Source organism: Piliocolobus tephrosceles, chromosome 14 (assembly GCF_002776525.5).
Source record: "Piliocolobus tephrosceles isolate RC106 chromosome 14, ASM277652v3, whole genome shotgun sequence".
NCBI lineage: Eukaryota > Metazoa > Chordata > Mammalia > Primates > Cercopithecidae > Piliocolobus > Piliocolobus tephrosceles.
Window position 1 is genome coordinate 99,497,949 of NC_045447.1, and position 26,945 is coordinate 99,524,893.

Here is a 26,945-nt window from a genome sequence, read left to right on the forward strand (position 1 = left end):
AGGATTCTCATGTAAAAAACGGCTTCTAAACAAAGTAGAAAATATTTTTAAAAGCTATTTTTCCAAACTCTTTTTCACTTCCATTTCCAATGCGACTTACAGCAGTGATTAACTGGCCCCCTTAGTATTTGTTCACCTTCCCTTCCTTTTAGTAATTGAGCCCCTGAGTTTTAGCTGTGGAGACTCCAGCCTCCCTTGCAGCAGTCATGGCCATATATATGACCAATTTTTGGCCAGTGGTATAGGAGGCAAAGTGATAAACACAAATTCTAGGTCACATTCTTTAAAAAGAAAATTGTCTTCTCCATTTTTTCCATTCGTATCTTCCACATGAGGAAACCACATAGGAGAAGGTTAAAAACACAATAAAAACAACCTGTTTTCTTTGATAACCCAGTAGAGGTCTACTGCCTAGGACCACCTGTCTATCTTCTGGACGGATATGTGGGGGTTAAAAAATTCTATGTTGTAGCAGGATAGCACAGGGCTTCTGGAAACAAAATACCTGAATTCAAATCCTGGCTCCCCAGCTTACTAGCTATTTGACCCTGAGCAATTTACATCAATTATTTGTCTTCGTTTCTTTGTCTATAAAATGGAGATACCTACTCATAGTATATTTGTGAGCAATATAGGAGTTAATATATGTAAAGTGCCAGGCAAAGAGTATGTGTTACACAAATGTTTATTACTGCTGCTGCTTGAGGGACTGTGCTACTGGGTCTCTTTGTAACAGCAGTTTAGTCAACCCTAACTAATACAGGTACAAATATAAAAACAAATCACCTCAAATTCTTAGAAACAGACAGCAAAACATAAATATTCATATTTCACATGGTAACCTGGGTTGATTTATACTTATGCCCTAACAACAGTTGGTCATGGATAAACAAGGGAAGAACTGACATTTGGAAGAAGAGAAGGAAGAAAATAACTCCTAGGAAAAAAGAAAGGGATTACATTAAGAAAATCCTACTGTAAATAGGAAAAATGACTGCTTGGAAAGAAAGGGAGAGCAGAAAATGGAGTTCAGCATCAGAGAGAAAATATGTTTTCAGTTTTTAGTCAAACCTTTCAAATATTTTCCTTTGTATGATGTTTTCCTTTGGGTTTATACTCCAGATGTGAAATGCCATATAGCTTAGAGTATCTGAGACCTTCTCTGCTATTTCAAAGATCCATTCATTATACCAGTACCAATAATTAACAATATTATTATAACTAATCAAATTAAAACCAAGGAATATAAATCAAAATTCTTACTGATTTTCAAAATGTCCTTGGCTTATTTATAGTAAAAACAGAAATATAGAAAACAAATGTCTATCAGTAGGAAACCAGTTAAGTTATACTATGACTATACGATGTAGTCATTAGAACAGTCTGCACATTCTATAAGGATTGGGAAAGGACATCACGGGAAGTTTATTTTGCTGTTGCTATTGTGCCTATAAATGTGATCTACTTTCCCTTTATGTTTTCTAAGTGGTTTTTGTTGATACATATATACACACACAGAGGAAGGCTATTTAATTTTATTCATTTTTCTTGTAAATAGTATTTTACTGTTCTGTTGCGTAAGCCATGTTTTTACAATTGATTTGCTTGGATTTTCTATATAAATAGTAATATCCTCCACAGATACTGATAGATTTATCTCACTCTTTTAATGGTTAAGACTTTCTTTTCCCTATTTTACTGACTTAGCTAGAGTTTTCAAAACTATGGTAAATAATATTGGTTGAGAGAGGCATCCTCTAACATTTCATTACTATTTATGATATTGGCTATTGATATGAGTTAGATAATACTTGGATTGGTCAGGAAATATTCCTGGTTTCCTTAAGAAATTTTTCTAGACTGATATGATTTTTATGAAATCTTTTCAAGGTATTTACTGAGATGATCATTTTTGTCCCTTTGATCTACTGATAATACATTTTACTAATTAAAGTGTTACTATTACAATAAACTTACTTCCTTAAAAATCATCTTTACTTGGGCAAGGTGTCCCACACGTAAACAATACCACTCAACTAAATTTGCTAATACTTTAGGATTTTAATATTTATTTTCATGAGTGACAGTGATCTGTACGTTGTTTCAGATTAATTTACCAGATTATGTTTTCAGCATCATGCTAGCTTCTACACTTTCTTTTTTTTTTTTTTTTGCTCTGGAAAATAAAGTATAGGAAAATTTCTTGAAAGCTTGGGAGAACTAATCTATGAAGTCATCACCAACTGGTGTCTTCACTAAAGAAGCTTGATTGCATATTCAATTTCAAGGTTTTTACTATTTAAGTCAATTATTAGTTACTCATATTTTCCTAAAATATTGTCCATTTCAATCACACAGTGACCCTTGAACAATCTAAGTTTGAACTGTGCAGGTTCTACCTCAACCCGGGAAGCAGAGGTTGCAGTGAGCTGAGATCGTGCCACTGCACTCCAGCCTGAAGACAGAGCGAGACTCCATCTCAAAAAAAGAAAACAACAACACACCACTCAGAGTTTCTGAGTTGGTGAACACATCATGGTGCTGGGAGGGTGGTGTGCCTGGAGAGGGCACAGAAGCCCCACACCCCTTCTCTTATACCTGGCTCTGTGCATCACTTCCATTTGCCTGCTCTCGAGTTGTATCCTTTATAATAAACCCATAACCATAAGTAGAGTGTTCCTGAGTTCTATGAGCCATTCTGGCAAATTATCAAACTTGAGGAACAGGTTGTGAAAACCCCCACCCCTATCAACTTCATTGCCAATAGGTCAGACATACAGGTAGTCCAGACTTGTAATTGTTATCTAAAGTGGTGGCAGTCCTATGGGACTAAACCCTTAACCTGTGGGTCTGTATTTACTCCAGGTGTTCAGTGTCAGAATTGAACTGAATTGCAGAACACCCAGCTGGTGTGGGAAGATACGGAGAACTGGTTGGTGGGAGGACAAAAGACACATATTTGGGGTCAGAAATGCTGTGAGTAAAAGAGCTCAGACCTATCCTTGTGGACTCACACTCTAGCTGAGGAAGGTAAATAATAATAAAGACTGTGAAACATATAATGAAGCCTGACATGTGAGAAAATAATGAAATACAAAGCAGTGGCAAGGGTGCGTAGTCCCAGCTACTTGGGAGGATGAGGTGGGGGGATCTCTTGAGCTCAGGACTTCAAGATCAGCCTGGGAAACACAGGGGAAGGAAGGAAGAAAAGGAGGAAGGAATAATGGAAATAGAATGAGGGTATTTTCCTAGTATCTATACACTTGCTATTAGAACCCTCCTCTCCCATCTGAATTAAGAAGGCTTGTCAGTCAAGGTAAATATGCATTTCTAGTCCAGTGACTCATTGGTCTGAGCAGCAGGCATAAAAGGAACCAAAAGAAAAATATAATTTCTCATTTGTTCCCATGTTTGGTGAATTTGCTGCACTAGAGGTCAGCTTCCTCTATCCATCAATCCAGACACTAAATAAAGAATTTGCGGGGGCACATCCTACCTCCTTCCTGGTGTCACTACTGGCCGCAGCACAGGGAAGCCTCATCAGCTTTCCACCAGTGAGAACCACCACTTTAACCCCCATGATCCTATGCTGATATAGGAAAGAAAGGGATTCCAACTGCTTCCTGATTGTCCCTCCAAATTGGTGCTGATGGCACCTCAACTTTAGCAGAAGATAATGCATTCCTAGAAGTCTGATGCTGCTCCTGCATTTATTCACAGCTCCACCACATTTCTTGCATGTTCTGTATTTGTTCCATGCCCCTTTTACCTAGTTTTCAGATTTGGTACAGATTTTCTCCTGTAAAAGTCTGTCGGTAATTTCAAATGGAATGGAGAAAGGGTATTGGACCATTGCTTTTACTTAGCTTTCTTACTCATAAGTCCTAGACTTAGTCTTAGACTTTTCAACATTTTAAAGGAGGTTTCTAAATAATTCATTTTGATATTTTGTGTCAAACTGTGTTTTAATAATTACATATTTTAAAAATAAAAACATAATAGTACCCTATGACATATACCATTAATAAATTTATATCAAGGATAATGAAACTAATATAATTCCTTGAAAATGCTTTTAAAACACTTGCTTCAAATAAGAATTTTTATATATAAAGAATCTTCAAATTTTTTTTTCAAAAAAGTAATCAACTGATAAGAAAACACTATAGAAATTCTATTAAAAGCCAGGACTACTTTCTCTTTTTCACTTTGGTAGATGTTATCAAAGAAATTCTTCTTCCCCACATAAATAAACTTAAACTCTTACTTCCTCTACTGTATACCTACAGTATAATATGGAAAATGACAAACAGTCTGCCTCAGATAATTTCATATTTTCATCCAAGTAAGTCATGTGCAAGTTTTTGTTAAGCATAAAACCATAGTAATTTTGGTGATTTTTTTTAACTTAAGAAAAAAAAAATTCACTGAAAAGTTACAAATGTCAACCCAAACACAATTACCTAAACATTTAATGTTTATATTTTTACACTTTAAAAACATACACAAGTTGGGCTGGGTGTGGTGGCTCATGCCTGCAATCCCAGCACTTTGGGAGGCCAAGGCAGGCAGATCACTTGAAGTCAGGAGTTTGAGAACAGCCTGGCCAACATGGCAAAAACCCGTCTCCACTAAAAACACAGAAATTACCCAGGAGTGGTGGCACATGCCTGTGATCCTAGCTACTCAGGAGGCTGAGGCAGAAGAACTGCTTGAACCCGGGAGGCAGAGGTTGCAGTGAGCCGAGATTGCACCACTGCACTCCACCCTGGGCAACAGAGCAAGACTCTGTCTCAAAAAAAAAAAAAAAAAAAAGTATGTAAGCTATCAAATAATGTTCCTATGTGAAGCTTAATTATTTCACAATTCACATTTGCATATATACAACACATCCCACACCATTTCGCTTAATTATTGCCTCCAATTTCTTATATTTAAAGAAATGCTTAAATAAAATAAAATGTGAATGTTTATCATGTTCATTAAGGCCTTCCTTTGCTGAGGAGTTCGACATAAATTGAAAAAAAAAAAAAATGACAGGGTCACATAATTCTAAGAATCCACAAAAAGCAGCAGTAACCCTGTGATCCTACCTTCAGGGGGTAAGCTGTAGAGCTGAGCCACAGGACCAGTCACAGGAATAACAGGCAACTGGAAATGAAAAGAACTTTTAATTGTTGGGAGTGGCAGTCGATTTTTTGGGAAACACTTCCTCATTATCAGACTGGAGGTATTGACAAGAGGATCCAGAGTCCTGACTGCCAGACATTCCTGTTTTTTTAAAAAAAAGAAAAAGAATGTTTTTGATGAATAACTGAACCAATTTTACTTTACTTCAAAAAGTAATACATTAATAATTTTCTAGAAACAAATATCTCAAAAACCAATATTTTAACACAGAATAATTATAAAATAGCTTTACTATTCAGAATTATCTATCTGTAAGTAAGAACCCCATGTGGCAAATTGAGAAGAACTTTTCCTTAAATATTTCACTAAGCAGAAATCAGTACCATCTTTGGAGTGACTTGGGGGGACACTTCGCAAGCCTAGGGCATAAAATTAAAAAGACAATTTAAGGGAAAAGGGGGAAAAAAGATTAAGCAAGAAAATTTAAAAGGTGTAAGAAATTAAAAAACAATAACAACAACAAAAAAAAAACATGCATTTGACTAAACCTTCCTCAGAACTGCATCAGTTAGCATGCAATAATACCTCTCATAAGTTGGCTATTCACCTTATAAAAGGATAGCCTGAATTTCATAATATAAAGTTTTTTGTTTTTTTTTTTTTGAGACAGAGTCTCACTCTGTCGCCCAGGCTGGAGTGCAGTAGTGCAATCTCGGCTCACTGCAAGCTCTGCCTCCTGGGTTCATACCATTCTCCTGCCTCAGCCTCCCGAGTAGCTGGGACTACAGGCGCCCGCCACCACGCCCAGCTAATTTTTTGTATTTTTAGTAGAGAGGGGTTTCACTGTGTTAGTCAGGATGGTCTCAATATTCTGACCTCGTGATCCACCCGCCTCGGCCTCCCAAAGTGCTGGGATTACAGGTGTGAGCCACCGCACCTGGCCCACAATATAAGGTTTTAAGAGTCTGACTTGCCGTCCTGGTATCTAATCTGGAGAAGGGTTAAGGGACATGGGATATGAAACTGTCATGTAACAATAGTATTATTAGTGACAATTGACATTTAGATGGTACTCTGATACACTGTAAAAGTTTCCATATATACTTTCACATCTGACCTGTCAAAACAAATGAGAAATTAAGATCAGAAATGTTAAGTGGCATAAACCAAGTCACCTAACTCTTCCTCATATATAAAATATCCATCAATATCTATACTAGGAATAGTAAAAACAAGTGCATATGATTGACCTAGAAAAGAAAAAACTAAGGTAAACATAAAATACGTGTTCAGATATCTTAACTCTTGTCATATAAAAATAGGTTGTGTTTGTCATGTGTAAGACCAGGAAGGCACAATCAAGATAACTGGCTGATATTTTCAAAAAGACAGCTTCCTTTCTAATAATTATAGCTTTCTTTTAAAAAAAAACGGGGGTGGGGATGCATTTCAACATCCTCATTCCCCATAGCTGACAGTCAACACAGATGCTGGAAAAGATCTCACTAAATATATTGTCAAAAATGTTTATGCTTAAAATGGCTGGTAGATCTAGCATTCCCAGTTCCAGGTTTCATTTTTATACCTTCTCTATTCAAAAAAGCCTCTATCCAGCAGGAAAACATGCACAACACTCACAGACAACAAAGCTGCTCTACAGGCTATAAAGGATCCACAGATACCTCATGAGAGGAGCATACAACACTGAGTACAGCCAACTACACATCCTAGAAAACATGGCTTCATGGAATCCCCTCTTGCTAAGTGGATGAATTTCTACTTCTTTCTTTTGCCTTTCGAAGAAAATTTCACATTGCAGAGCTGTGCACTGACCATTTCCTCCAACTCAGCCTGAGGTCACATGTGAGAAATAATGTGTGTCTTTTACTTTTAAGATTTTTACACATGTCTTTTACTTTTAAGATTTTCGAAAAATGCATTTATCATGTGTATATGTTTCTGAGTATTTGTACACTAATTCAGTTTTCTTAACAACCAAATCGTATCCTTAGTACATAATCAGGATAAGAAGAAGAAAATAACTCACTTGTGAAGTGTTATACAGAATTTTCATCCCATTGGCATCAATAAATGCTTTTCTTCCCAACTTGATGTTTGTAACACTTTTTAAACTCTGTAAAATTCCTTTCCGAATGAGCATGTTTCTATGCCGGTTATCATGGCGGTGCCAATCTACATAAATTGTTAAAAGCACTTGGACATATCCTCTGTCTACAGCTCTCCTGGCATTTGTTTCTTTAACAAAAGAAAATTGAGAAAGAATATTTTTTAAATGACGAGAGAGAGTGGTAAAATAAATCAAATTTAAAATATTACCTCAATAGTGTGATGGATACTTATAATTTTTTTTCCAAAACAAATGACAACCACATATTTAAATTTTTTCTAACAAAACAAATATGAAGTTCCAGAGAGCAAATTACAACCTCTTCCAAAATCTGCCTGTATACTGTTTCACAATTTATAAATATCAAAATCTCTTAACTAAAATTAGAAGAACATCTTTTTAAATGCTTTTGTTTACTAACAAAAGCTTCATGTATTTTAAAATTTATGAATATATTGATTTTTGTTACACCAAATGAAATGTATAAGCTTTCTACTTGCTAGTTGTGAATGTGATTTTTAGAAGATCCGCTATCATTTTTATAATTTATATTACAAACTTTATGTTCCCACTGAAATAAACCCTATTGAATTGTAGCTTCTATTGCAAACTTTGTTTCCACTAAAATTAATCGCTCTAATTACTTCACAATTATATAAATATTCATACTAAAACAATGCTCATTTAAAAATACTTACATAACATTTTTAGTAAATGAAATTTAAGGAGCATTACATGATTAGAGAATAGTGCTTTGTGGCTTTCTAGTCATTAGATTTTTACTGCAATAAGAACTACACTAAAGGTTTTTGTAAATACTCAATTTTATTGGAGTAGAATTAACAAATAAATCCAAGTTTGACCTAATTTTATTATTTTTAAAAGCATAGTATTTAAAATTATTAACCATAGGGTGCATTTTACTCAGATAGTGGCAAGAGAATCATATCAGAGCAACTTACCAACTCACCCAATGCTACTCTGGCGGGTTAATTATAAGGAGCACAAGATCATGTGCAATACCCATCTAAGGTAGTTTAATTACAAGGAAATACTAATCTCTTCTTAATCTCAAATATACCTATAAAATAACCACTAGGTTCACAGTATGGACACTAAGAAAATGCAATAGTAAGGTTCCACTGATTTTAGTTGCCTGAATTATTACAGTTTCTAAATGTGCTAGTACAAACCTAAAACATAACACTGAGATGAACTTATTAATTCCCAATCAGAACTATGTTCTCACATTAGGCAGAAGACACTTACTAGAGCTAGAGAAAAGATTTCTTATGTGAAGGCTTTAAACCCTCTATTGTGTCTACAATAGCTAGTGTGCTAAGGCTGTGGCTGTTTACAAAATCACTTCCATTGTTTTGACCAAGAAAAGCTTCATACATTTTACATGAATATATGCTTTGTTTATACCAGTTGGAAATAAGCCTTTAGTTTACTAGCCGTGAATGTGATTTTGTTAAAAGCCATTATGATCATTCTAATTCCTATTACAAACCTTGTGTGTTTCCACCATGATTCCCAATAGCCTAAATGGTATTTATGAGAAATATTAAAATTCTTCACGAAAGATCAAGAAAGAAACTTGCCCATAATTCAAACACAGGTGCTCAGTGCCCCTTAAAGGAAGTGAACTGAGCTACATGCAATCTGTGCTGAGCACAATTAAAACATTAGTAAAGGGAACTTTATTCATGTATTCAGTGTACCAAACTCACAACTAGCCTATGTCTCTTCTTCCCTCTCTAAAATCTAATTTATCCTTTTAAAGAAAATGATTGCTCCTCCCCACCAAAACCAAAAAAAATTTGAAAAATAAATGAGAATGCTCCAAAATGCCATGATTTGTTTAAAAATATGCAGTACACTACTAAATTTTATTTTGCATCATTCAATTTTCATCCTATTTAGGGCTATGTGTCATCTGAAAATATATTAAATATAAATTGAAGTCATTCTACTTGTCAGTTACTTTTCTTATTCTGATGGAATAAACAGGTATGTTTGCCCACCACCCTCATTTGAAAAAGCAGGGAGTAAAAAGGAGACTACTAAAAACTGAAAATATTAAATTACAGTCATCATGAATTAATTGATTTCTATAAAATACTTGCAACTTATGAGAATTTTAGCTTTTACTAACTTAGAATTAATGACTTTGCTATCAGTGATCCTGAAAATTAGTAAGCTTTAATAAAACTTTAGTTTTAAAAGCTATTCTAATCTACTCCAAATCAAAAGTATTTGCCCATATTAAGAATTAATCTTTATACAGTTTAAACCACAAACTCAGGACCCATCAAAGCAAAGCTAAAAATATCTTCTAAAATTAATCCACATGTGATCTTGGTCTAAAGTTTACCACATCATATATGAAAATAGAGCTACACAGCTAATCTAATTGAGTGTCATACACTTCATTTGAAAAATAAAGTTGTTAAATGAGAATTATATTATTTACTACTAATACCTAAGGTGATTTTTAAAATTTAATAAATCACTACCAAATATTAGATTTTTGATCATTTCATTATTTGCTATTATTTAAAAAAAAAAAAAGAATTCTGGTAATTCAAATGTAAGGGCAAGTTGGTCTCACCCCTGACAGACAGTTCTTGATGAGCTAGCTGTTACTTATGTTTCCTTTGTGGAGGGTGGAGTGTGGTGGGGACATATAAAAGTCACCCAGCTACCAACACAGATTGTTAAGACCAAATGTTACTGTGATTAAGCAAAATATTTAATCAACCAATAGACCCCTGAAGCCCAATAAAAAAATATTTAAAATAAAGATACTCAGTATCTTGGAGAGAAACAATATATATAAGTACAGACAATTACTCTCCAAAAGCATAAGCCATATCTACTCCAATGCTTCAATTCTGATAAGGAAAACAGTACTTTATTTTGTAAATGAATTAGGCTGTAAATGTATATTGTCACATTTTCTAAATGTTATGTAAACTCACATTTATGATAGAAATAAAATTTGTAGGGTTCTAAGTTACTCACAAAATCAGAGATAGTAGTTGTTAAAGATATTTCTTATAGTAAAAGTTCAATACCACGTTAGCTTTACTTTCAAAACATGGTACTTATATATTTTCCTCTACTAATGGATCGTAATGTTATCTAAATTACTGAGAAATAAGAAATCAATGTGCTTGACTAAATTATACAAATGTACTAAATAAATTATAGCTCAAAAAACATAATATGGCATTAGTTATGATGCATAGCAACTACGCTAAAAGGAAAAATCAATTTTGACATTAGAATATTATAAACCAGCTTTATTACTATAGTCTAAATCCACATTTCCAGTCTCTTTAACATAGTAAATAGAATTCTCAGAAAAATAGTATCTAGTATTTCTAGTATGTAAAAACTTACTTGATTTTAGCAATGCAGCAAGAGTGTCTAAAGCAACCCTGTCAACACAACAAGAAAACACAAACAACAACAAAACTAGTAAAATTAATCTACAATAGTAAATTCATACAATCTTTTTCAATAAGTCATTATTCTATTATCTATTCCAAAGTTTATTCTTGTTTAAGTTAATTACACATGGTACTTCTCTGTATGCATCTCTCTCTTCAGTTTAAAATTGGATATGAAAAAGATTGAAATATCAATAGGTGGGAACCAAACAAATGTTTTGAGAAAGAAAAAGAAGGAAATTAACAATGTCTAAGTTTTTGCCAGAAGTTAGATGAACAGAATCATTCATCAGCCTCTGTATCTGACCTGAGAGTTAACAAAGGAACCACACTATTAAAAATCATACGCCGTGACTTGCAAAGGAATTAAAAACAAATCTTAACACGAGTTCATAACAACAAAATTCTATAGATATTGTAACTTTCTGACTTCAAAGTTATTTCTGTTCTATCGAGGTATATATCCTCCTATTTAAGGCCATAACAAAGGAAAAATATTTTGGAACTTGAAAGTTGGGGAGAAGTATAAGCCCTTACTATTTTTCAGCTATGACGCACCAAGATGAATAAGAAGCCTAATTAATATCTCAAAAACTCTTACTGTCCCTTAGAGGACAAAGCAATCACCGCCAAAATCGAAAGTATTTAAATTGTATTTGAACATAAATAGTCACACACAGTGAAATCAACTGCCATTAATCAGCTGTAAAAATACACATAATATCACCATGGAAAACCTGTAATTCAAATCACTTATTTTTAATCAGTTACTGAATTAATGGCACTTAATTTCAGTAAATTTTAAAATGTAAGGCACATATTATGGTACCTCTTGGTAATACATCAACAATTACAATTAATTTGCATTAAAATTATGTATATTATGAAACAATCATTTCACTCACCATTAAGCATTTGTTGAATGCCTACTTGATAACCACAGTAGCAAGTTCTTCATGGTTATAAAATTAGAAAACAAACTTATCTCTTCCACAGATAATTTTACAATCTACATAATGTAATAAAAGAGCACACCTATGAAAAAACTGCTCAAGAAATTAAAAACAAAAAGGAGGTAATAAAGTAAAAGTTGCATATATCAGCAGTAAAAGGAAAGCAGCAAGACTAGGTGTAGGTAAAGATAAAGAGCATAACAGATTACAAGACTTAAGATGGGTAGGTAAAGTTCATAGCAAAATCTGAAACAATAATCCAGGACTAGGCACACAGTAAGTGCTCAACAAATGCCCAGTAAGAGGAAGTTCTTAATGGCTACACTTTCATTTACTGACAAAAATAAAGCAACCATGTAAATCTTTATAATAATGTTTGTAAAATAATAAGTAAATTCATACCTGTAACTTCCTCAAAACAATGTGAAGTGTTGGTGAGTTAAAGATAAACATTATAAAATTTTGTATTACATTTTCATTGCATTGAATTATCAGTAAGAAACTTTCCATACTTTTACACTTAAGCAATAATATGTACAGGAGAATATAAAACTATGAGAATAAGGATGGCTTTTAAATTCGTCAAAATTAAACACAAAACTAAATGAATATTCCATATAAGACTGTGATTTATAAAAATTAAAATGGAAAAGAAAACTACTTCACAAGACCTGACAAATGCCAGACACTGTTACAGGTGCTTTATATATGTTTTCTAGTTTCCTTCTTAAAACAATTTTGTTCCACAGAACTGAAATATAACAGGCCTAGGGCCACATAAAATCTCAATGTAACAGAAAATGAAGAATGTAATTCTCTTGTTAAGAAAGGAAATTATGAAATCAGAAATGTCAGTCTCCCTTTGAGAAGGCTATCTGAACTTTCACTTCCAGACAAGATGGAGTAACAGAAACCGGATGTATCCTCTCATTTGATGTAATTTTTTTTTATGGACAAAATGGAATGACTGTTTAAGACACTGGATATCAAGCAATGAAAGATAAAGATCCACAGAAATGGCAAAAATGAGATGGGCCCTACAATTGCCCCAGCTTACTACGCCTTGAGAAAGTGACCAACCCACAGCACAGGGAGATGGAACCTAGGGAGAGTCTGGCAGATCCCAAAAGTTGAGCACATGAACTCCCTGATTGAGGACACAGAGGGTCCAGCGAGGTCAAGTCGAGTTCACAGGGCAGAATATCAGAAAATGAGAGCTGTACAAAAAGAATGGCTCAGGGATTTTCAGCGAGTTGTGTTGGAATAGTCAGCAAAGTACTGATCAGCACACGTGTGTGAAGTAACTACTAAGGACGGGGAAAAGCCATCCAAAAGGACTGGAGAACCACATTCAGTATTCACACAGGTCTGAGAACTGTGCCTCTTCCCACCAATTGCACTGGAAATCCTCATAATTCATTGAGTAGAGTGCTCCTAAGGATTCTGCCTCAGTAGTGGGGAATAATCAGTCCTAAACAGTGCTTTGATCCCTTTTAACAAAAGTGAAAAGACATTTACAGATCAAACTATTTCCAACTAATTTAACCACAACCCAGAACAAACCTCAAGAATATAGAAATACAAAAATATCCAGCACTCAACTAGGTGAAATTCACAATGACTGGCACTCAAAAATTATCAAGTATGCAAAAAGCAAGGAAAAAAAGACCCACAATGATGAAAAAAAAAATTGAAACAGACCTAGATGTGACATAAACATTAGAAAACATTAAAACACGGCCGGGCGCAGTGGCTCAAGCCTGTAATCCCAGCACTTTGGGAGGCTGAGACGGGCGGATCACGAGGTCAGGAGATCGAGACCATCCTGGCTAATACGGTGAAACCCCGTCTCTACTAAAAAATACAAAAAACTAGCCAGGCAAGGTGGCGGGCGCCTGTAGTCCCAGCTACTTGGGAGGCTGAGGCAGGAGAATGGCGTGAACCCGGGGGGCGGAGCTTGCAGTGAGCTGAGATTCAGTCACTGCACTCCAGCCTGGGCGACAGAGTGAGACTCCGTCTCCAAAAAAAAGAAAAAAAGAAAACATTAAAACACTTATCACAATAGTACTCCACGTGTTCAAGCAGAGGAAAGATTTAACATACTGCAGAAAGGCAGTTTTTTTGAAAAGCTACCAACTGATCCAGCCATTCCACTCCTAGATATCTATTCAGCAGAAATAAAAAATATATGACCATAAAAAGTCTGTGAATGCTTATATATCCCAATAAACATTCACAGCAGCTTTATATATATTTGTAACAGTCAAAAACTAATAACAACCCAAATGTCCATTAGTAGGTGAATGGATAAACAAATTACAATACAGCCATATAACTGTGACTACTACTCAACAATAAAAAGGAATAAATTTTTGATACATGCAACATAAGTGAATCTATAATCATGATACATGGAAGAAGCCAGATCCACCCCACCATGAAAAAGAGTACACACACTATGATTCCATTTATATAAAATTCCTGAACGTATATGTAACCAAATCTACAGTAATAGAAATCACAGCCATAACCGCTAGGGCCAAAGGAGAGATGCAAGGGAAGAACTACCAAGGGGCACAATAAAGCTCTGGGGGTGATGGAGATGTTAGCTTGATGTGGTGACAGTTTTTCACAGGTTTAGCCAGGATCACATTACGATTTTCATGGGCTCCGGACGACTTCTTTGCCTTCATAGGCCCCTGCCTTCAAAAAAGTATTTAAAATTCATACAGCATTTTACAACCATGTTGGTGTTGGTATAAAGATGAATGCACTAATATCACAAAGGAAAACACTTTCTTCTAAAAGTTCATTTTTTATATGACTTTTAAAGAAATTAAAACATTTTTATGGGACCCTAGAAGTACTGTGCCTACCAAGCCTAAAGGCTTTAGCTCAGCCTATATGTTCATTCTCATCAAATTGTACACTTTGAATGTATAGATTTTATCATGTCAACTACATCTCAGAAATGTATTTTTAAAAACAAGTCAATGTAATATAAGAGAAACTAAGTAAACCCCTCTTCCTACGGTTACTCTGTTTACTTTCTATATGTTATAAATCCCTTCTATTTAAAAAGTGATTAAGAAAGCTGAGACAAAATATTTCCTCCCCAAGGCACTAAACAATCTGCTGATTGATCATGTTAAGAAGGTCTCAAGACTCACTGCATTACATGTATTATCTACAGTAAGTAGCAGACTCCACTTACCATTCAATGTAGTTCTTACCATTACTAAGAAGGCTTCTTTGTCAACTTTTATTAGAGACTACCATGATCCACCAAAAACATTAACTTCTACGTATATACATAGAAGTCAAGTTTTGTGAAAGACTATGCAAACTATGCAAAGGTAAGACACAGCTAACATAGAACACAGTGAAAGATCACAAATTGTGCTTACTGCTAAGTACATGCAGTTAAATCACTGTTATGGGGTGAATTACGTCCAAAGAGATATGTTGAAGTCCCAATCCCCAATACTCCAAATATGACCTTATTGGAAAACATGGTCAATGCAAATGTAACTGGTTAAGGCAAGGTCATACTGGAGTAGGCGGGCCCTTAATACAACAGACTGGTGGTGTTATAAGGAGAGAGAAGACAATGCAAAGACAGACACAAAAGAGGAGAGTGCCACGTGTTGAGGGAGGCAAAAACCGAAATGCTACGGCTGCAAGCCTAGGAACACCCAAGACTGCCAGCAAACCACCAGAAGCTAGAAGCAAGGATGCTCCCTTACAGGTTTCAGAGGGGGCACGGCCCTGCTGACAAGTTGATTTTGGACTTCTAGGCTCTGGAACTATAAAACAATAAATGTCTGTTGTTTTGAGCCACTCAGGGTGTGGACTTTGTTATGAGAGCCCTAGAAAACTAACGCAATAACTTACATGCAATCGCTTACCATGAACTCACAAGACTTTCCTTTCTACAGCTAATTCTTTATTCAACATTGTAAAAATCTTAGTGTACTTTCAGAAACTCTCCCTACTGGCAGTTGTTTACAACTGTTTAAACCAAATAAAAGTGCTTCTGACAGTTTCTAATCCTGAAATACAACATTTTTTTTTTTTCTGTTGCTGTTTATTTTTCAACACTGGAAAGCTGGGATATGAACCCAGTTCTTTCGGATGGCAGTGCCCATTGTGTTTGTTTCTTATTTCCAGTATATTAAAAGACATAGTCAAGTTTGGTGCAAAGTCATCTGTAAATTTTTACCAAATGTTATTTAAGAGTTATTTTTAGAACTTTACCACAAAGAAATTGCTGAAATTCTATAACATTTATAAGTCAGAGTAAATTGTTCCAAAAGAATTGTAAAATATTAGATTTATTGAAATGCATAGTTTGTATTATATTAATTAAAATTTCTCAGTATAAATAATTTATACTTCCTCATATATTTTTCCAGTCTTCATATCTCCACAAAGAATACTACAAGCAACAATAATTCAAAAAGTAGTCTGTGGCTTAGATTTAGGAGATGTGAAGGAAAAACGCTTAAGTCCCCAGGTACTAATGAAGTGACATCTACTTTCAGTTGTAGGGCAGTCCTTGCAATGACTTCCAAACCTATGGGGAAACTCAAAAAGATACAGTTAAAATAACCTCCTGAGTTGCTTCCTTCTAGATTAATAGCTTTAAATCCAAAACCTAAAATTTAAAAGGAGAGGAAGCATAAGCCTTCAAATATAACTCTTCCTCAATCTTCTTCCCATTAAATGTGGAGCACTCTTTAAAGGGAGGAAGAAATACAACAGAAAGTTCTAGATGTCTGAGGTTTTTAGTTAATTAGAGGAGAGACCCTCAGATTACTAAAAATGATAAGAGATCAAGATATAGCAAGTTTGGTCAATGAATGACTTGTTCTTTTTAAAGTAAAAATAAAGTAAAAGATAGGTTTTTCTTTTTAAAGTAGAAATAGAAAAATAATGAATAATTCATCTTTTCTCTGATGTTTTAGATCCACTGATTTCTATAAGGTTTTGGATATACCCTATGTGGTATATTATAAAGATCCTTTTGAAATGCTCCATTTCATTTCCCCTGGGAACATTTTATATTAGATTTGATAACTTGGTTATAATAGAGCATAAAGTACATCTTAAGTAGGAGATCATGGACATTATACAAAAAATAAATTTTAAAATGCCGTACCGATTAAAGGGGAAAACAGCATATAAATGAAAGCATAAAGAATGCACTTTTAGTGTTACCTAGGAGTCATTCATACACACACTACTACATTGCTTACCTAAACTGTGTTACATTAATACAGGCATTGTGCTAATTATAGGAATCATTTCATTACCATCTTATAATAGAGGTGCTAATATTATTACCATTTTGCAGACAGGAAACTGGGGCATAATAAATTAAGTAACTTACTTGCATCCTAGGGACAGTAAATGATAGAGCCAACATGCAAATCCAAGTCCGTCTGCCTGCATAGCCCACTCTAAACCACCGTAAGACGCTAATATTCTGTGTTACTGATTGTGATACATTTTGTTTGCTTTGTTACATTTCATCAGATAGTCTGGGATTGTGTATAGTTCTTACGCAGCTGTAACTATGCTGTCATCCCACCAGATGATATTTAATAAATAATTATATGTGCAAGTAAGTTCCCAAAATATTTTAAAATATTTGACCCTTATTAAGAAGGGGTGAAAACACTGGAAATGTCCTGAAGCCTATTTGTTTAAGAGTAAAATCTAATCAAATAGTTCATGTGGACAAGTTCTGCATTTCAAAAGATTCACAGCTAATAAACACAGGAAAGAAATAAAATTAGATAAGTTATTATTTTCCAACCACTAATGAAATAACAGATATAGGCAATGTCATGAATGACTGCTAAATCACTAACTGAAAAGTGGATGGGGACATTTCTAACGGATAGATCACCTCAACTCAATGATCTTAAGTGACATAAAACAAAGTTGCCAGCTCCACCGATGAAATATTTTTGACCTAAAAAAAACAAAACAAAATCCCAAATCTAATCAAGCCACAGTTTTATCAGTATATAGAAAATGTAAGGGATATACTCATATGTTAAGTTACTCCAGGATATAGTCAGTGTAAGCCAGAACATGGGACATTTTAAAAGACCTATCACTCAAGTCCTTCATCACATAAAACGAAACCAAAAAATAGGAAGACTTTTTTTGATTTCACAAGATTATGAGACATAACAATCAAATATAACTTAATTGAGACCCTGAACAAGCAAGCCAACTGTAAAAAAAAAAAAGGGGGGGGGCATTTCTTACATAATCAGAAAATACCAGATATAATGGCTGATATCTGCTTTAAAATACGCTTGGAAAAAAGAAAAACAGAAAAGGAAAATGTAATTAAAATGACAGATTTTTGACAGTAAAACTGGGTAATAGGTACATCAGAGTTCATTATCTTATCCTCTCTACATTTGTGTAGGTGTGGAAATTTCCTAAATATAATGAAGAATAATGTATGTATCTTGTTTGGATTCTGAGTCAAACCAACCAACTAAAAAAGGGCTATTTTGAAACAACTGAAGAAAACCAAACACAGACTAGATTTTAGATTGTATTAAGAAAGTATCAGGAGAGAGAAGTGGAGGATCACTTGAGCCTAGGAATTTAAGGCTAGAGTGAGCCATGATCACGCCAATGCACTCCAGCCTGGGCAACAGAGTGAGACTCCATCTCAAAAAAAAAAAAAAAAAAGAAATTAATAATTTTATTGGCTATGATTGTAGTATTCTGGTTATTTTTAAGTCCTTATTTAGTAGAATTATATACTGAGGTATTTAGAAAATAAATAATATTCAAAGAAAATAATCCAAGAGAAAATATCTAGGATCTGCTTATAGAAATACACACATTTCTATACATATAAAACACCTGAGATTTCTTAAAAGTACCCCAGGAAAAACAAACAAACAAAAGTGTGGAGTGGAAATAAATGAAACAAAAATGGTGGAATGTTCAGAATTGTTAAACACAATAAGTAATTAATATAACTCAATATAATTAGTTTAATATAATATAAACTCTATTTTATGTATATTTTTAAAATTCCACAATAAAAAAAATTTTAAAGAAAGACCTCTAAAATGGTTTAAGAAAATATTAAACTGTAACCAATAAATGAGACATGGCTTTCATTTTCTGAGGCTGAAAGGCCTAGGAATGAATAAAAATGCATACATATATACATACATACATATGTATATATAAACACACACATCTATGGATGGGGAAAAGAATGACATGATTTTGACAAAATAGAAATACATCAATTTAAGATTGTTCAGGTATTCACAAGAATGAAGAAGTCATTACAAGATTGTAAAATTGGGTGAGAAATATAGTAGGCACTCAATAAATGTTTCTGAATGAATACTCTATAGATAATCTTTCTTCCTTTTACTGTACCTAGAAATGTTCAGTCTCAGTTACTATAAACATTATATTCAATGAATTCAAAACTGTCCAGTTTTGATATACTTGTGAAGATTAAATTGTATACTAAAGAAAATCTTTATCATGATAAAATCATTAAGAACTGAGAAATGAAATAACCCTGGAGACAATTTAATTCAACCTGCTCATTGTACATATCAAGATAATGAGGCCCAGAGTAACAAAGGTTATACCTATGTTTACATTCAAAACATTTACTCACTTTATAAGACTGGAATTCTTCTTACTAAATGGTCCAATGATTTTAAACATCAGTTCCACAACTCCATTTTTCCCTAAGGATACTGAATTCACAGCTGAGAGAGGGAGAAAGAGATGCGAAATTATTTTAAGCTTTGACAACCAAAAATGTGTACACTTAGTGATACATAGCTAAAAACATATACAAATTGTTTAGTAAACGTCAACTCAAGCCACTTTTAAAGTCCATCTAAGCTAACCACATGAAGAAATAGTGTTTTTTGTTTTTGCTTTGTTAGGGAAAGTGCAGGGAAATTCTGAAACAAGTTATATGCAAAAAAAAAAAAAAAAAAAAACTATTATAAACAAATTCTTCAGTTACTCCATACTTCTCTAATAAATTTAGTGAACCTCACTGAACACCAGGTTATGGGGATTCCAAAACAAGAATAGTCTCTGACCTCAAAGAACAAAGTGTAGAGAGAATGACAGAAACAATAAACAAATAATTACTAAATTACTTTCAAAATTGATTAAGAATTGTAGACTATTTGGATTACACCACTGAGAAGTTCCTAATTCAGAGTGAGACACAGACATTTCTGGAGAAAACGATGCCTAGGCTCAGTCTTTAAAAGTGAGTAGGCATTAGCTAGGACAGGAGTTGAGGTAAAGCGGTAGATGTGGCTCTGGACACAGGAATGATACAAACAACAGAACGAAGACAATGAACATCACCATGTGAGCAGTTACATATTGTTAAACACAGAGTATCAAACAAAGATACACAAATAGGAAGATGAGGTGGAAAAAGAAGGTGAGAAACAAATTATGAAGGGCCGTAGAAGTTGTTAATTCTTTTGACTATGGGGAATCACCCAAAAGGAACAACAAATCAGATGTGCATTTTAAATAAACAGGTCAGAATTCAAAGAACTCTGGGGAAGCTGGTTTTGAAAGATACATTAGGAGACTATGGTCTAGGTAACAGGTAATAAGGACTTTAATTAAAGCAAGAGTAGCAGGGAAAAAGATGAAACAATTTCAGTGTTTAATATGGAATATGCAAATAATTACCTAACCAGAAAACTGTGCTTAACATTTTTAATTCTGAACAAATGTTATTAAATATATTGTAGAACCAGGCACAGTGGCATGTGCCTGTAGTCCCAGCTGCTTGGGAGGCTGAAGCAGGAGGACTGCTTAAGGCCAGGAGTTCAAAGCCAGTCTGAGATATATAGCAAGACCCTGTCTCTAAAAGAAAATTGTTTAATAAACAATTTTTAAATTATAGATAAGCCATTTGCTAGCCTTCTACTGGTTAATCCAATAAAATGCCACCAAAAATGTAGCTCCTAATATTTCGTAGGATGATCTTAATTTTCTCTTATCTGTTTATTACTCCATTATCCCTTCTAATTTCATGTCTCTACTGTATTCCTTTTACCTTGACTGGAGTATTTGGTAGTTTAGTTGTTATATATTTTACATTTGGGGGTTTTTGTTGCATTGTTGTTTTTTTCAAGATAGTGTCTTGCTGTGTTGCCCAAGCTGGAGTGCAGTGGTGCAGTCTTGGCTCACTGCAGCCTCAATCTCCTGGGCTCAAGAAATCCTCCCACTTTAGCCTCCTGAGTAGCGGAGACCGCAGGCACACATCACCACAACCAGCCAATTTTTTCCATTTTTTGTAGAAATGGCACCTCACTATATTGCTTGGGCTGGTTGCAAACTCCTGGCCTCGAGTGGTCCTTCTGCCTAGCTTCCAAAGTGCTGGGATTACAGCCATGTGCCACTGTACCAGCCTATTTTATTTTTAATCCAATACAGTGTTGTTGTTGTTTTTTTTAATCAACTCCTTTTCTATTTTCTAATGCATATTTTTCATTTTCCCTTTACTATTTCATTTCTTGACTTTCCTGGTGTTTATTTCTCTTAGGTATCTAATTCATTTATTTCCTTATGTTCTTTTTAATTACCTAAGAGTTATTTAAGTGTTCTAAGCTGTTTTCCACAGAGCACACCTTTAGCCATATTTTAAAGGTACTGATAGACACACACAGAGACATATACGTAAGCTTATGTATGTTTCTATATTACATACATGTATATATGCAATATACACACATATCTAGCACTCTATCATTATTTTGCAATGATATTCTGCAATAACATATATTCTGCAATTCAATCTTAGGTTCTTTCATTAACCACTTCAATTCTGCAATCAGAGAATAGAAAAAAAATCCATACCTCATGGTGTGGAACCTCATGTTAGTGAGTGCGTGTTCCGGAAGACATTTTATCTGAATCTATCTCTCTGTGATCCCTCTTCTCTCTAGCTTCCTCAGAGGTTCCCATACTAGTTATTTTCAGTTCTGCTACTTCCCTATTGATTGCTGAGGAGAATTAGCTCCAGGTGACCATGCTACTGCATCCCTTCCTTTTCTGCTTTCCTCTCATCTGTGACAGTCCAAAGAGGCGCAGGAGTTTTTCCAGTGGCCAATACCCTCATATTCTTCCACATACAGGCTGCCTACCCATCTTCGTCACTCCTATCCTTTATAAACTGGGGAAATTAGTTAGAATGCTCAAGGTTTTATCAACTTAATCTTCTTCTTTTGTTGTTGTTGTTGAAATGGAATCTTGCTCTGTCACCCAGGCTGGAGTGCAATGGCACAATTTCAACTCATTGCAACCTCCACTTCCTAGGTTCAAACGATTCTCCTACCTCAGCTTCCCGAATAGTCAGGATTATAGGTGCCCACCACCATGCCCGGCTGATTTTTGTATTTTTAATAGAGACGGGGTTTCGCCATGCTGGTCTTGAACTCCTGACCTCAGGTGATTCGCCCGCCTTGGCCTCCCAAAGTACTAGGATTACAGGCATGAGCCACCATGCACAGCCCAACTTAACCTTACCCCACATCACTTTTGTTGTGGTTGGAGTCAAGAGTTAAAATGAGCCATATTAAATCTTCTCTTTCCTTTTTCACAAATTTCAGAGGTTTACAGAATCACAACACTTTAAAATTCTTTTTGTGTAACTTTACAACACTGAGTCAACTAAAAGCCACTTAAATACTTACAGTTGGCAGAATATACTCTTAAAAGCTGAAGGCAAGGTAGAACCAAGCGATGATTCTGCAAATTCTGCTTGACCAAATTCAGGGTTATATTCAGAGCCCCATTAATTCTAGCCTTTACTCCAAATTTTTTATCTGTTTAAAAAAAAAAAAGACAATTTATTCACGTATAACTTTTCTTTTCTTTTTTTTTTTTGAGACAGAGTCTTGCTCTGTCATCCAGGCTGGAGTGCAGTGGCTCCATCTCAGCTCACTGCAACCTCTGCTTCCCAAGTTGAAGCAATTCTCCTGCCTCTGCTTCCTGAGTAGCTGGGATTACAGGTACCCACCACCACATAGGGTTAATTTTTGGATTTTTAGTAGAGACGGGCTTTCGCCACGTTGGTCAGGCTGGTCTCAAACTCCTGACCTCAAGTGATCCACCCGCCTTGGCCTCCCAAAGTGCTGAGATTACAGGCGTGAGCCACTGTGCCTGGCCCACATGTAAGTTTTGAATGAAACGATGATATTATAAATCAGTGATGTAAATTTTAAATTTATATTGTGAATTAATATTATGAAATATAAAGTTGGCCTGAAAATAATAAAACTATAATCCTTATTTGTATTATTTTTTAAATAAAACATCCCTTTTATTTTAAAACATTAGTTGAAAGAACATACCAAGAAACACAGGGGGATAGGGCAGGAGGATGGAGGCCAGAGTAGCCCAACACTTAGACTGTCACAAAAAAAAAACTGAACTGCTCTACTACACGTATACATTTGTCCAGTTCAACACATTTCCCAGAACACCATCAGAGAGTCAACAGGAACAAAATCTAAATGTCCATTACAGCGGTACTTACTTAATATGAACCATATTCCTTTCTGACTTGTAAAAAAATAAAAATTAATTTAAAACATGAACAGCTTATGTAGAAAATAATCTGGCAAACATTACCAAATAAATTTCTAAAGGGAAATAATTCTTAACACAGAAAGGGAAGAAAAGATGTTCTTAATTTTTATTCTTATGAAGAGATTAAAACAGTAAAAAAAAATTTAAATAAGAAGAACTTAAAATGTTAAGATTTATAGTAGACATTGCAGATACAAACGGTGGCAGGGTGGGTCAGGGGTGAAGGTTGAAAAATTACCTGTTAGCTACAATGTTCACTATTCAGGTTATGGGTACATTAAATGCCCAGACTTCCCCACTACACAGTACACGCATGTAAGAAATCTGCACTTGTACTCCTTCACTATATAAAAATACAAATAAAAATGAATTTTAAAAAAGACTTAAGATTGGGTGCAGTGGCTCACGCCTGTAATCCCAGCACTTTGGGAGGCCGAGGCGGGCGGATCACGAGGTCAAGAGATTGAGACCAGCCTGGCTAAAGTGGTGAAACCCCATCTGTACTAAAAATACAAAAAAAATTAGCCAGGCGTGGCGGCGGGCGCCTGTAGTCCCAGCTACTCAGGAGGCTGAGGCAGGAGAATGGCGTGAACCCAGGAGGCGGAGCTTGTAGTGAGCCAAGATCGCGCCACTGCACTCTAGCCTGGGCAACTGAGCAAGACTCCGTCTCAAAAAAAAAAAAAAAAAAAAAAGACTTAAAGTAAATAGGACCAGCAAACAAAGAATTTTAAATCAAAATAACTCAAAATTCCTGAGGGAAAATCATCTTACCTCACTAGAAAAATAAAAAGAATAGAAAAAACACTCAAAAAATTACCATATAATGTCATTGAATGACATAAAAATGGGAAACTAGGGCAAACCATAAAGGAAATAGCCCAAATTTAAAAGAATATATAAAAGAAAATAAAGATGAACTAAAACTTAAAAGGGATATTAAAGAACTATTTTAAAAATCCATATCTTAATTTCATGAAAAGTAGAAGACAATCTAGTTCTGATTAGAAGAGAAAGCACAACAATACTCATCAATAAATCAGGGGGTTTTAACCAATTTTCTGCCAAATTATGGTTTTCTAGTTCTGATTAGAAGAGAAAGCACAACAATACTCATCAATAAATCAGGGGGTTTTAACTAATTTTCTGCCAAATTATGGTTTTCTTATTTTTTCATTTTCATTTTCTACAAAAATCTCAAAAGGGAGTCTTTAGATCTTAAATACAAGAGCTAAAGAAAAATAAGAGATAGCTAACATATTCCTTAAATAAACCAAATACATCTTTAAGTCTTAAAGCTTCTAATACACCCAGAAAATTAAAGTCACCTCAGGGTTCCTTTCTTTAAAACAACACCTATAAAAACTACTAATTACTTATACAATACATAAAGACAGGCTAGAAATCTGTATGTTAATAAATACACAAACTATGTACACATGCATCCTCATTTTTTCCAATAAGCATTTTAGCCAAATACTCAAAGTTTAAAACTCACATGTATGCCACAGGCAAAGGCAAAAGTCTTTTTTTTCTTTTTGAGACAGAGTCTCACTCTGTCACCCAGGCTGGAGTGCGGTGGCACAATCTCAGCTCACTGCAACCTCCACCTCCCAGGTTCAAGCAATTCTCCTGCCTCAGCCTCCTGAGTAGCTGGGATTACAGGTGCGCACCACCATGCCCGGATAATTTTTTGTATTTTTAGTAGAGATGGGGTTTCAGTATGCTGACCAGGCTGGTCTCAAACTCCTGACCTCGTGATCCGCCTGCCTCGGCCTCTCAAAGTGCTGGGATTTTACAGGCATGAGCCACTGCGCCCGGCCAAAGGCAAAACTCTTAAAACACAATTCTAATAATTTAAGGAATTACTTTAATCTTTGTGGCAAGGAGACAACTGAACTTGAGTTCTAGTCAAAGGGTGCCTTCCTTAGTTAACCTAAACTCAATCAACTTCTTCCTTTGTTCTATATTCTATTTTTCCCAATTTGCATTTTTTAATATTTCACGTGTCTTACAGTTGTAATAACTGGCCTCATAATTTTTCTATTTTTGTCTTCTTAAGTAAGATTGTAAGTTTCCTGAGCATTCACACTATGCAGCACAAATATGACTATTAAAGAAAGCAGTGACATATTTTACCTCCATGTTCTTCAAAACATTCCCATCCATACTCCTTCCTTCTAGCCTCAACAATACCCATATTGCATGTATCCTTTAGAAACACATTGAGAGGGCACATATACACTCCAAGACACATTTGTGACCCAAAAATTTTTCTTTTTTCTACCACATGCAATAGAATTCCTCATAAATTTTGGATTCTCAGTTCTTGCAGGTCACTAATTGACCATAAAAAAGCATTTCGGCCAGGTGTGGTGGCTCACGCCTGTAATCCCAGCACTTGGGAGTCCAAGGTGGGCAGATCATGAGGTCTGGAATTTGAGACCATCCTGGTCAACATGGTGAAACCCCATCTCTACTAAAACTACAAAAAATGAGATGGGCATGGTGGCACGCGCCTGTAGTCTCAGCTACTCAGGAGGCTGAGGCAGGAGAATCGCTTGAACCCAGGAGGCGGAGGTTGCAAGTAAGCCCAGATCACACCACTGCACGCCAGCCTGGCAATACAGTGAGACTCTGTCAAAATAAAATTAAAAAAAAAAAAAAGCATTTCATTACTAAATCTAAGAAAAAGCTGTAGCATTTTAGATTTTAAAAATTAAGTACTCTCCATAAGAAAACATTGGAGAAATGCTTCTGGACATTAGTCTGGGTAAAAATTTATTTAGTAAGACCTGGAAAGCATAGGTAACCAAAGCGAAAATTGACAAATGAGATTACATCAAGCTAAAAAGCTTCTGAACAGCAAAGGAAACAATCAACAAAGTGAAGAGACAACTTACAGAATGGGAGGAAATACTTACAGACTACTCATCTGACAGGGGATTAATAACCAGAATATATAAGGAGCTCAAATAACAGCAAAAAAAAAAAAGAGAGAGAGAGAAAGGATTTTTTAAATGGGCAAAAGATCTGAATAAATATTCTCAAAAGAAAACATATAAATGGGCAATGGGTATAGATAAAAATGCTCAACATTACTAATCATTAGGGAAATGCAAATCAAAACCATCATGAGAGATCATCTCATCCCAGTTAAAACAGCTGTTATCAAGAAGACAGAAAACAATAAATGCTGGTGAGGATAAGGGGTAAGGGGAACACTCATACACTGTTTGCAAGAATCTAAGTTAGTACAGCCACTATGGAAAACAGTATGGGGGTTCTCCAAAAAACTGAAAATAGAATTACCAGATGATCTAGCAATCCTAATGTTGGGTATATATCCAAATGGAAGGAAATAAGTATATGAAGACTATCTGCATTCCCATGTTTACTGCTGCACTATTCACAAAAGCCAAGGTATGGAATCAACCTAGGTGTCCATCAATGAATGAATATATAAAGAAAATGTGGTTTATTTACACAATGGAATATTATTCAACCATAAAAAAGAATGAAATCCTGTCATTTGCAGCGACATGGATGGAACTGGAGGACATTATGTCAAGTGAAACAAGGCAGGCACAGAAAGATAAATATCAATGTTCTCTTTCATATGTGGAAGCTAAAAAA

The 26,945-nt window shown here is 34.9% G+C and overlaps 1 protein-coding gene across 3 annotated transcripts in view; it reads right to left on the bottom strand.

Moving 5' to 3' along the window:
• The window catches only part of AGTPBP1 (ATP/GTP binding protein 1), a 196,008-nt gene that overhangs the window by 104,358 nt on the left and 64,705 nt on the right, over nucleotides 1-26,945 (bottom strand). For all 3 annotated transcript variants that reach the window (XM_023229531.2, XM_023229533.2, XM_023229532.2), the window contains 5 exons: nucleotides 22,415-22,546; nucleotides 19,351-19,444; nucleotides 10,667-10,704; nucleotides 7,178-7,386; nucleotides 5,094-5,271 (listed from right to left, as the gene is read on the bottom strand). In XM_023229531.2, coding sequence (XP_023085299.2) covers nucleotides 5,094-5,271; nucleotides 7,178-7,386; nucleotides 10,667-10,704; nucleotides 19,351-19,444; nucleotides 22,415-22,546 — 651 coding nt within the window. The remainder of the gene's footprint in view (nucleotides 1-5,093; nucleotides 5,272-7,177; nucleotides 7,387-10,666; nucleotides 10,705-19,350; nucleotides 19,445-22,414; nucleotides 22,547-26,945) is intronic.